The sequence below is a fragment of the Peromyscus californicus genome, unplaced genomic scaffold, assembly GCF_007827085.1.
Source record: "Peromyscus californicus insignis strain IS unplaced genomic scaffold, ASM782708v3 Scaffold_10__1_contigs__length_136768540, whole genome shotgun sequence".
In the NCBI taxonomy this organism is placed as follows: domain Eukaryota; kingdom Metazoa; phylum Chordata; class Mammalia; order Rodentia; family Cricetidae; genus Peromyscus; species Peromyscus californicus.
In genome coordinates this window covers 90,811,647-90,824,087 of record NW_026294391.1, presented here as the reverse complement: position 1 = coordinate 90,824,087, position 12,441 = coordinate 90,811,647, and the positions used below count along the sequence as shown (strand labels likewise).

General features: G+C 45.4%; 1 protein-coding gene across 1 annotated transcript in view; it reads left to right on the top strand.

Moving 5' to 3' along the window:
• The window catches only part of Col4a6 (collagen type IV alpha 6 chain), a 285,743-nt gene that overhangs the window by 259,545 nt on the left and 13,757 nt on the right, over window positions 1–12,441 (top strand). Inside the window, exons 26-35 of the mRNA XM_052737073.1 lie at window positions 812–1,033; window positions 1,401–1,562; window positions 3,119–3,289; window positions 4,094–4,237; window positions 5,131–5,256; window positions 5,695–5,876; window positions 8,359–8,422; window positions 9,100–9,174; window positions 9,601–9,708; window positions 9,795–9,902. Of these exons, the coding sequence (XP_052593033.1) occupies window positions 812–1,033; window positions 1,401–1,562; window positions 3,119–3,289; window positions 4,094–4,237; window positions 5,131–5,256; window positions 5,695–5,876; window positions 8,359–8,422; window positions 9,100–9,174; window positions 9,601–9,708; window positions 9,795–9,902 (1,362 nt within the window). The remainder of the gene's footprint in view (window positions 1–811; window positions 1,034–1,400; window positions 1,563–3,118; window positions 3,290–4,093; window positions 4,238–5,130; window positions 5,257–5,694; window positions 5,877–8,358; window positions 8,423–9,099; window positions 9,175–9,600; window positions 9,709–9,794; window positions 9,903–12,441) is intronic.

Genomic DNA, 12,441 nt, shown 5'->3' with positions numbered 1-12,441 from the left:
ACGACAATAAGGGCCATGCAAAACCAATGAAGGCAACCCCTTAACTCTCAGATGAGGAAACTAATACTTCACAAAGCCACTAGTGACAAAGCCAGGACTCTGCAGTTGACTGCTTACCAGTCATGTGGCAATATCCTACATGGACTTCTTGGAGGTCAGAGAAAGAAGTTCAGATCAGTCCAATAGAAGCTACCCATTTCTTCCCCTTTGTAGGGTAGTTCCAACCTGAGCTTCAAGACTGTAGTGTGCCACTGCTTCTCCCTCTGTGTTCCCTGGGTCAGCATCTGCATCACCTGGGAACTTAGTAGTCACACAAACTCTCAGCGTGTTCACAATACCCAGTGAGCAGAAACTCCAGGATAGAGCCAATAATCTGTGTGTCACTATAAGTTCTGAACTGACATTGTTCTAGCGCTTGAGTCTTCTCTTTGGCTACCTGCTGTAGTGTCTAGCATTTCTTCTGTTCTTTCCACTACCTTCTGCCCCCTTAAGAACCGCTGGAGTTTAACAGCTGCAAGAGAGACTGAGCTTTGGCCAGAAGGCCTTGGTGTGACTTGGTCTCTTAGCAACTACTGACCCCAGGAGCAGGTTTCTAAGCTGTGCCTACTCCCACCTTCCCAGAACTAGAACCTCCTCCCACTCACATGTTATAGTCCCTACCTCTGCACAAATTCTCCAAGGAATGGAGACTGCTGACTGTTATTAACACATTAGTTTTTGTATCAGAAAAAAATCTGCCTCAGATCTCTAGCTAGACAAATTGCTTCTAAACATCCATGGCCTTTTAATTTTTTTGCCTCTTTACGTTTAGGATTTCCTGGACCTCGTGGGGAGAAGGGATTGCCTGGTTTCCCTGGGCTTCCAGGAAAAGATGGCTTGCCTGGAAAGGCTGGCAGTCCAGGTTTACCAGGTTCCAAGGGAGCCACTGGTGACATCTTTGGTGCCGAAAATGGTGCTTCAGGGGAGCAAGGCCTACAGGGATTGCCAGGGGACAAAGGATTTCCTGGAGACTCTGGCCTTCCAGGACCCACGGGTGACTCTTCTTGACCCTTTACTTGACAGTGAACAGAAAGCTTTATAGTGACTACTGTCTTTGCATGAACGCATGTGTGAAATGCATGACTGAATCTGGGATAATTAACAAGAAAGCTAAAATGACATTCTAGTCCGGCTCTCTTTGAGGAAAATTTTCCTTATGTGGTTGGAGTCCATTTTCCTATCATAGTAATTCTGGGAGTAGCTGTAACCAATAGTCAAGTTCTTGCAAAGCTGCTGACAAAAAGAAGACAGGGTCGCCTGAGGTGAATCCCGGGCCAAGCCCTTCCACTCGAAGATGGTTTGGAGAGCCACTGCCTCCCTGTGATCTAGGCGGTGAACATCTGCCCCCTCCTTTTCGTTAGGTTTGAATGGGAAGTCTGGTATGCTAGGCCCCAAAGGTGAGAAGGGCAACCCTGGAACATCAGGACCACCAGGACAGCCAGGACCCTCAGGATCTAGTGATACATTTGGCATCAAGGGCACATCTGGACTCCCAGGACCAGCAGGCCTTCCAGGCATTTCAGGTAGGTCCATTGGAGGAAGAATCCCAACTTGACAGACTTTAGTTAGGCTTCACATAGACTCAGGCATCCTTGGGACTAACAGTGGCAGTGTGACATGGTCAGAATCTCGGAGATTTTACTTTCCTGACCTCTCTAGTGTCAAATCCCAAATCACTCTGCCTGTGGCAGGCAGAACACATTGTTACTGTTTAGCTTCTGCACTGTGACAACAGATCTCTGTCATGTCTGCCTTCCAAGGCCTCCTGCCCCCTTTGGACGCTTTGGCCTGCCCCTGGCCTTTCTCTGTTAAAGAATCCACCCTGTGTTGAGTTGTGTTGTACCCTCACTGGGGCTATGGTGAGCCTGCTTTGAGCTACAGAGAGATAAAGCTGCGCCCCCACGCCCCAGTGGCCTGCCCGTCAAGGGAACATGCCTCTGAAGATCTATAGGCTAACAGTGGCTTTCACTCAGTACCATCATCCCCACTCTGCCTCCTGGACGAAGTGACTGAAGCTGAGTTATTTGCCGAGCCATTAATATCTGCTTTAAGTCCTTTGTCCTTCTGTTTCCGGGGTCTTCATACAAGCTGCTGACATGAAGAAGAAGGAAAAAAACAGCCCACAAACTCACCGACTACGACTTCCCACTGGGGAATTATCTGATTATCCCCTATAACATGGCCTTGCTTACAAGGCCAGGGATCCCTGAGCCCTGCTAGAGGGTTGGTTCCCATTGTCTTCAGCTCTCTTGTTAGAGAACTCTCTTCACAGCTTCCCATTGGAATCCTGGGGCTCGCAGCTACTTGCTGCTTTTCATTTCATGGAAAGCTAAGTCAGCCATTCATTGAGGTCCTTGGGAGCCCAAATACTTCTGTCGTCACTGATTGAATTCTTTGGTTTTTTAATTTCCTTGCTTTGTACCTGGACATTCCACTTGGGCAGCAGCTCAGGACGTTAATCCCATTGACCAACTTAAAGCGTGGTGAAAGAAGACTCAGGGTACCTGGGAGATCAAATGGGCCTTGTGGGTCTCTCCAGTACTTGGCACTAGGGGGTCTTTCAAACCTAATGCCAAGGAACTGGCTGACTTAACTGCTTGCTTGAGGGATTAAAAGGGCAACCCTGTATCCAAGACTCCCTGGGAAGTTCGAACAACAGCTCAGCTTTAACCTCTACTTCACGAATTGGCTCAGGAAGCAACCATTGTAACTTGATTCAGAGTGTAAGTGCCGGGAAACTGGAGTTCAATTGCCGCCCTGGCTTCCCAGAGCTCCATTCAGAGGCTCCGGGGTAAAGCACATCCATAAAGGAAGAAGTTATAATCACAAGGGGGTTGCTTTTCCTGCCCATCACTGTGCCATGCTAGAAGCGATATGCATTTAGCATGGTGCTCTGGATGGTAGGTACTAATGCTCTGACCAACTGAGCACTCAGCTTGTTGGCAGCTCTCAATGGGTATTGTTAAAAGGCCGTGGACAAAGTTCAACAAGCCAGCCAGTCAGAACCAATGGGAATAAGCAGTGACCCTAATCTGTGCAGAATCTCACTTAATAGCTGACCTGTGTTCTCTCTATTCAGGACAATCTGGAAAGAAGGGTCAAAGAGGAGACATAGGTCAACCTGGGTCAACTGGAAAACAAGGTCTACCTGGGATAAAAGGCCTTCCTGGTTCTCAAGGGACAGATGGTTTCCCGGGAAGCCCAGGTTTGCCAGGAGTCACTGGGTTGCCAGGCATCCCAGGCCAAAAGGGTAAGTGAAGTAATTGGGAAGGCCAGTGAAGCGGGCAGGGGCTACCCAAAAGGAGCATTCATTCCGAGCTGCCCAAATTGCTCCCTCCTCTCTGCCCAGGAAACAGAAGGTAGGCAGGGCTTTCTGTAGCAAGTTATTTAGACCAGGCTGGTACTAAAGGAAGACAATCACCTAATGTGAGTCACTCAAATTGCTTGCTGTGTGGAACAGTGGAAAGATTAACATGGTCAGAAAGAGCCAGGGCAATAACAGCTATATATAGATCACTCAGCATGGCGCATACCAAGGAACCTGATAGCTCTCACTTTCTATGATTGCCATAGCAGTGGTTAGGTGTGTGGCATCTCTGTTATAAACAGGAGAAAATGGCTAGTCTCAGGGCAGGGCATACAATTGGTTAGCACAAAATGGCAAGGTTGTGCTCATCTCTTGGCCTCCTGGACCTAGGCTTTTTTGGACATGTGCTCTGAACTTAATGAAGTAAAGCAAAAGAGCCCACGTTTTTTCTGGTGGTTAATTATTACACATTCAGAGAGTCCTAGAATGTGTAATAACTAAGAAGCTTGGTTAAAAAAAACTAAGACTTTAGAGTTAGAGAAACCTGTGATCAAATCCTTTCTCTGCAACTTCTTGTCTCGGTGGCATTGTGCAAGTAATTCAGCCTCTCTTGGCCTCCCTTTGTTTTCGTGTATGTACAACAGAAATGATAATAAAAGAAAGTCTTACGCTTCAACAGGTGAAAAGGGCTCCTCTGGACCAGTAGGGTTTCCTTGGTTACCTGGTCTAAGTCTTACTCTTCAACAGGTGAAAAGGGCTCCTCTGGACCAGTAGGGTTTCCTGGCTTACCTGGTCTTCCCGGCATTCCTGGAGCTCATGGATTAAAAGGAATTTCTGGTTCGTTTGGAAAGGTGGGACAACCTGGACAGGCTGGTACTCCGGGTGAAAAAGGTGAGAGGGAGAGAAAGAGATGGGGGAGGGGGAGAGGGAGAGAGAGAGAGAGAGAGAGAGAGAGAGAGAGAGAGAGAGAGAGAGAGATTCCAAAACGACTACGTTGTTTTTCAAAGTGTATTTTGCTTGTCAACTTTGTCATTCATGTGATGAATGCCACCTCTGTATTAGACAAAAATTTAGACTTCTGAATTAAGTCCTTTGAAACCAAAAGACTATTCCCTTCAGAGTTAACACTGCATGTTATGGACTGTGTCAGTCAGCTTTTGACTACTGACAACAAATCCCTAGCATAAACAGTTTTTAAGAAGGAAAAGGTTTATTTTAGACCTTGGTTTCAGAGGATTCCATCTGTGATCAGGTGACCTTGTTGCCTTTGGGCCTGTGGTGGCACAGTACATCATGGAGCAGAGCTTTCTTCATGGCAGCTGGGAAGCAAAACTGAGAAAGTGATAAGAACGAGAGTCCTGCAGTCCCCTTCAAGAACATGGACCCAATAACTTGACTTCCTCCCACTCAACTCCATGCATCAAAGGCTCACTCACCTCCCTATGAAGTCAATGGCTGAAAGTCAAGCCATTACCACTCAGATCTTTGGGGGATACTTATTCAAACCAAAATGAAAGCCTCTACTATATATTCCCAGTGCATCGCTGGAAGATAATTTTGAGTAGGGTCTAAAGTTACCGATGTCTTTGGGTTTGGTGAAAGAGAACGCGTATGCAGAAATGCAGAGTTTGAGGATGGGATAGGGAAGAGGACAGAAAGGCCTAGAAACTGGGCTGGGGGGGGGGGGGTAGTGTGGTAAGAAACAATATGAAAGGTCAGCCCTAGTGTGACTTGGTGTGTAAACTGTCTCTCTCATGCTGACTGCCTAATCTGCCTTCCTTCAGGAGACAGAGGGGATCCAGGGTCAGTCGGCATGTCTGGTCCAAGACCTCCAATGCTGACCCTTTGGTTCAAAGGAGAAAAAGGCTCTCGAGGTTCTGCTGGATCTGATGGATTTCTTGGACCCAGAGGTGCTGAGGCAGGGGATGTTCAGGAGACATTCTCAAGAAAGGATTTACAGCCACCCTTGGCTTCCTTCCAGGGAAAACCAAAGCTCACCCCCAAGAACAGCAGTACAGGAGACAACATGGGGTTCAAGGAGGCTGTCTTCCCTCTTCCTGAGTGTCCCTTGATCTTTGAGACTACTGCCACTGTAGAACTGAAATCTTGACCCACAGTCTGCGGTACCCCAGAAAGAGCCTGGTAGATAGTGAGGCATAGATACTGAGCTATTGCCAAATGTTTGAGCTGGAAAGACTCAACGGCACCTCCTTCCACCACCCTCTCCCCAAGCCAGCTTCCCCCGCCACCTGAGAGCACATTTGGTATATGACCTTGAGCACCTGCACCTAGACAGATTGTTTGTGTTGCCTCTAGCCTTTTTCTAACAGGTTTTGCTTCTTTCCCAGGTGACAAAGGAGAGCCTGGCATCCCAGGGTTACCAGGCCCACCTGGAGCTCCTGGACAGTCCAATACCATCAAAGGCCTCAGTGGGAAGCCAGGTTCCCCTGGATCTGTGGGGAGAAGTGGATTACCCGGCCTCAAGGGGCCCCTGGGGATCGCAGGTTTCCCAGGAATGCCAGGAAAAAGTGTAAGTTTATCCAGATTCTTGTCTCTTCACCATAAACAAAACAAAAATAATCCTTCACCGCATAGGCACATGCCCTGGGTTCCCATCTTTCTGATTCCAGGCTACTTCCAACTCTTGCCCTCAAGATAACGTCAAAGTGCTCACTCTCCACCTGTGTGTGACACATCTTCCCACCCTTTTCCTCAGTATCCCCTTCCTCTGTGTTTTTGCTCCCATTATTGGCCCTATGAGGCAAAGCTTCCTGCCTACTTTGCAGCCTCCAAAACTTGCCTGCTCTTCAAGGCACCATCTCATCATGAGTTGTGGGGCTGCTGCTGGGCTGGCAAGGCACTTTTCATTGCTTGTATCGAACTGCTCCTAGTTGGTTCTTCAGAGAATCTCACTTGCTAAGCAATATTTCTGGGACTTAAGGAGAATAGCCTTACAAACCTTTCTATTTGTACCCCACTGCCAGCACCCTACAGTCCGCATTAAGCTGGACATAATGTAAAAATTCACAGATTGTGGGAGAAGGTGTTAAGGCATGGTCTTACTACATTGTCAAGGGAGACCTTGAACCCATAATACTCCTGCCTCACCTTTGCAAGTGCTGGGATTACAGGTATGCACCACCACACCACAACTAGAAATAAGTGTAGGATTTGGGGGTTTACTCAGTATTAAACTTAGGGCCTCAAACGTGCTAGGCAAGTGCTCTACTGCTGAGCTATATCTCTAAGCATAGCATTCAGAGATTTCTTGATGGTTTAATAGGAAGGTGTTTGAAGTACCTCAGAGGACAACAACTAGCAAAGATTCAAGTCTAGATTATCTGGGCTTTTGAAAGGCAGGGTAGGGGCTGTAGAGATGGCTCAGTGGTTAAAAGTGCTTGCTGTTCTTTTTGGACAGCTTACAACTCTCTGTGAATTACAGCTCCAGGGCACCCAAAGCATTCTTTGGCCTCCATGGATACCTGCACACATGGTAGCATGGTAGTGGTATGCTGTGTATGTGTGTGTGTGTGTGTGTGTGTGTGTGTGTGTGTATCTCACACACACACACATTTAAAAACATAAATAAGACAGAATAAACTAGAGTAGGTCTGACAGATGGACTTGAATTTGATTGTCATCAGGCTTCATCTCTCATTTGCTCTGTGATCTTGTGTGCCTTGCTTAATTAACTTCACTGAGCCTTAGGTTTCCATCCATTAAAAAGGTAGACGAATAGCCAAACTCCTTTCAGACAGTAGTGAAGATTAAATGAGATGAGACATGCAAAGCACTTAACATGTGTCACATACATGGAATGTTCTACACAAATAGTAGTCTCATCCAATGATTAGGCACCAAATACCTGTACTCCCTACAAGCAAAGTTTTGTCTTTCAAAAGCATTAGTCCATCTGGTAGAGAGGATACACTTACATGGCTCAAACATTCTCCAAGGAAATCATTCTAGGCTTAAAGTCCTCATAACTCACAGAAGGGGAGGGATAGAACAAAGTGGGAATGCATTGGGGGAGAAAGGGTTCCCAGCATAAGCAGAGACTCACATTAGGAATATCTATATCTAGAGCAGTGCGCTATATGAAGCCAGGCCAGAAAACAGGCAGAACGGAGGGGCTACCACCGAAGGTAGTGGTCCAATGAAAATAGTGACCCAGCCCATTACTCAGTCTCCTGTGCAGTGTACTAACTGGCATGCATTTTTCCTGGGTACATCTCCAAATACCTCCAACCATACTAGATACCATGAGAACAACTGAAAGCAGCTGACATAAACACTTCCCAGATGCAGAGTGTTTCAGAAAACTGTCAGGGAGTGCAGGTGGATTTCCCTGTGAATATGGAAACTACTCATCCAAATGCAGGCTAGCACCCTGCACACTTACAGCCTGCTACCTGGTAACAAGACAACCTCATATTCCTTGTGGAGCCTTTAGCCTTCTTAGGAAAATCAAGACTACTGTTTGTGATTGTTTTTTTCTTCCAGTTTTGAGACAGGATCTCACTAGGCTGGTCGGGAACTTGTGAAGTTCCTGCCTCTGTTTCCTGAGAGCTAAAACTATAGACATGTGCCCTCACACCTGGCTGAAGTGATGATGATGTGACATAACTCTATAGCTTTGGCCAAAATGGTGGTAGCTGAATAGCTGCAGAGCAAATTGAGTGCCTGGCCTGGGATTCATGTCCTACGTTCTCTGACACTTAATAATCAATGCATCCATACATTGATGCATTGAGATTTCAATTCTGATAGGTTATGAATGACATGACTAGGAGTAATCTGCAGATGGAATATTCCCCACTGCAAGCCCTAAGTATGCATGTCTATCTCTGGCTCAGCACCTTCCCATCTAAAGGATATATCTCCTGTCCCATCTAACACAGAGTGTGTAATCAGCATCTCTCAGGCAACGGCTAGGGGTTGGGAGAGAGGAGAAAGATGGTGAGCATCTCCAAACTCCAGGCAGAAATAATGATTTCTATGTTGCCTTGAAGGGCTTACAGGGTCGCATTGGAACTTCTGGTCCCCTGGGAGCAACTGGTATCCCAGGGTTAAAAGGTAGGGAACATTTTCTCTTTTGATCTGTTTGCCTAGACCAAGGTAAGGTTTTCTACCAACCCATAACTCAGGGGGTGGCCAGAGCTGTGTTTAGAGGGAAAACGAATTTGTTTTATATTTCCCAGTTGGCCAAACACCCTCTGTACTCCTTGTTCTTCAAAGACAATACAAACAACAATGGTACCTGCCAAAATCTCTTCCCGGGACTTTCAGGGCCAATAAATAAATAAATAAATAAATAAATAAATAATAAATAAATAAATAAATAAATAAATAAATAAATAAATAAATAATACAAAGCCAAAGGAATGTTTTCAAAACAGCAGCATAAAAGAACTTCAGCTCAGAGCAACTCTTCGGCTGATGAGCATAGCCCCCCTGCCCCCAGGCAAGAATAGGTCCCATCTTTACAAGAATCACTATTCCATTCTGGTTGTATTTCAGGTCCCACTTACCATCTTCTCACACATACTGGGCCTAGTGATGTGTTTCCAACGAAGGAGCGCTCTGTATAAGAACAGCTCATGCCAGTAGCTTGGTAGAATCCCTGGTCCTTTTACTCAGTGAATGGTTTTGTCAAGAAGCTCCTATGGCCATATTGAGTCTGAACTGAGGGGGAAAGATTGAAAAGATTGCTTTGGCAAAAGAAAATGAAAAACTATTTCTTATACCTTCAGGAGACCAAGGCCAAACACTTGGCATTTCTGGAAGCCCAGGACCCAAGGGACAGCCTGGTGAATTAGGTTTTAAAGGTAAGGCTGAGATAATTTTGCATATACTTCTCAAATGCTTCAGAACTTAAGGACTAGAAGGAATTTTGGAGACCAGCCCCAAGTTCTTCAACTTCTATCCAGTGGATACCTATAGTTTTCCCAGGCAAACTGATAAGGACCTTTAGCACGGTGTAGCCCCTAAAATGTAGTTTCCATATTTTCATCTAAACTTTGGTGCATAAACATCTCAGTCCACCGTTCTTGCTTCTGGAAGACACTCAGAAAAAGTCTGTGTACGTCTCAATTGGGAACAGCTTCCAAATATGAAAACAACCACCAGGATCTTTCCCAGAGTTCCTTCATTGAATCAAGTTCCCTCAACATCTCAAAATGCTTTCACCTTCCCACTCCTGTTTTCCCACGGAAATGGGGACTAATCATCCAGCAATTTTCTTGACCTTACAGGTGTAAAGGGAAAAGATGGACTAGTTGGTGACAGAGGTTACCCAGGAAACAAGGGCGACAATGGAAAAGTTGGTATTGCTGGAGATCCTGGCCTTCCTGGGTCCCCAGGTACTGTGCTACTTGACAACTTTCACTGAAGAAGTTAGCTTCAAGCCATACCCTATTCTCAATGTCTGACTTCATTTTACATTTAGGACTTCAAGGGATTTCTGGTACGAGAGGAGACCCAGGCCTCCCAGGTTCCCCTGGCCATCTAGGGTCAATTGGCCATCCTGGACCCTCTGGCTTAATAGGACCTAAAGGTATGTGTGTTTGTGGGGAGGAAGTGGGAGGAGGTGTCTTTTCCTCATAACAGATGGCAACTACTTCATCATAGAATGTAGCAGCCAGGCCTAAGCCATACTTAGAGTGAGGTGTTAAATGAGGATTAATGGGAAAGAAGAATGTAGAATGGGCTCGAGAGATGGCTCAGTGGTTAAGAGCACTTGTTTTTTGCAGAGGCCTGGAGTTTGATTCCCAACACCTACCTGGTGGCTCACAACCACCTGTAACTCCAGTCCCAGGTAATCCAATGCCCTCTTCTAACCTCCATGGGCACCAGGCACTTGCGTAGTACACAAATGTACATGCAGGCAAAATTCTCATACACATAAAATAAATATTTAATCAGTAAAAAAGAAGGAAGGAGGGAGGTGAACAATTATGAATGGGAATAGAAGAATGTGAGAGCTACAAAGAAAAGTATTAACAAGAAAGACACATCAATTTCCCATTACTGTAATTAAATTCCTGTGGTTGGTTACTTAGAAAGAAAATAGATTTAGCTTATAATTTTTTAAATATTTATTTATTTATTTATTATGCATACAGTGTTCTGCCTGCATGTCAGAAGAAGGCACCAAATCTCATTATAGATGGTTGTGAGCCACCGTGTGGTTGCTGGGAATTGAACTCAGGACCTTTGGAAGAGCAGTCAGTGCTCTTAAGCTCTGAGCCATCTGTCCAGCCCCTAGCTTATAATTTTTGAGGCAGTAATTCCAAAGAGCTCTGGCACTGGCTTTAAGGAGGACCATACCCTAACTATGTCACCTCATGGGAGATGACGTCTATGTCACCTCATGAGGGGTTAGCATCATGGCAGAGAGAGAGAGAAAGAAAGAGAAAGAGAAAGAGAGAGAGAGAGATCACAACTCAATAGGAGGCCAAAGTGAGGGGTAGGGCCAGTCATACTCTTCTGAAGAAATTCACAACTATGAGAACTCAGGGTCCATGAGAACTACCTTATTCCTTCTGTGGAGAGTCTCGGTGACAAAACCTCAGTAAACCTCACCTCTTAAAGATCCCACCACCTCTCATTATATCACAATGGAGACCTTGGGGAACACATTAAACTATATCCAAGTGAAATGGTTAACTTGATATTGTTAACTTGATAAAACCTAGAATCAGCTGGGCGGTGGTGGTGCACGCCTTTAATCCCAGCACTCGGGAGGCAGAGCCAGGCGGATCTCTGTGAGTTCGAGGCCAGCCTGGGCTACCAAGTGAGTCCCAGGAAAGGCGCAAAGCTACACAGAGAAACCCTGTCTCGAAACCCCCCCCAAAAAAAAAAAACAAAAACAAAAACAAAAACAAAAAACCAAAAAACCTAGAATCAGCTAGGAGACAAGCTTTGGGGACACCTTTCAAGGGACAATGTAGATTAGGTTAGCCTGTGGGCATGCCTGTGAGGAATTCTCTAGATTGGGTTTACTGAGCTGGGTAGACCAACCTTAACTATACAAAGTACCATTCCACTGGCTGGAGTCCTAGACTGAATAAAATAGGAGAAAGCGAGCTGAGAACCAGAATTTATTACCAGCTACATCATGACTATGGATGCAACATAATCCGGATGCCATGTTTTCCTCAGCATGATAGATGGTACCCTCAAATTGCAAGCCAAAATAAGCCTTTCCCTTTTTAAGCTGCTTGAGTCAAGCATCTGATTACAGAAATGAGGAATGCAGCTACTATATGAAGCCATAGCAGAAAGTTATTGCCCGGCATATGTTGTCTTTCCTTGCTTTAATTTTCTAGACCCAGTTTCTGGGAGAAGGCTCTCAAGGTCCTGGCATCGCTACTCCTACATTCTATTAAAAATACCTACGGTGGTGGGGGTGTGACTCAGTTGGTAGATTGCTTGTCCAGAATATACAAAGCCCTAGGTTCAATCCCCAGCACTGCATAAACCAGAGTGATGGCACATACCTATAATCTCTGCACTCTGGATGTGGATGCAGGAAGATGAGAAGTCGAAGGTCACGCCCAGCTACATAAAGAGTTATAAGCATCCTAAGGTACATGAGACTCTATCTCAAACGAACAAAAACAAGAAAAGTGGGAGGACCTATTTATTTGGGTTCCTGGTTTTAGAGGTTTTAGTCCACAGTTGTCATGTGGCTTCATTCTAGCTGGATCATTGGTAGGGAAGAATATCATGATAGGGAGTGTGTTGCAGAGTCAAGCTGCTCACCTCATGGTGATCAGGAAGCAATAAGAGTCAGTGTCAGGACAAAATACCCCCATTCATAACATGCCTCCAGTTAGCTGCTTCCTCCAATTAGGCCCCACTTCATAAAAGTTCCTCTACCACTCAATAACTCATTAAGTTTTGAGTCACATTGAATTAGTACATTTCTAAAGTCAGAATCATTGTAGTCTAATGATTTCCTAAAGGCTCTGCCTCTGAATATACTATTACTAGGGAATACGTGGGCCTTTGGGAGACATTTTAGATCCAAACCTTATTAACTGCCATCTTACTCTTAAAGCTGCAGTGGCCCTTATAAGAATTATGAGAAC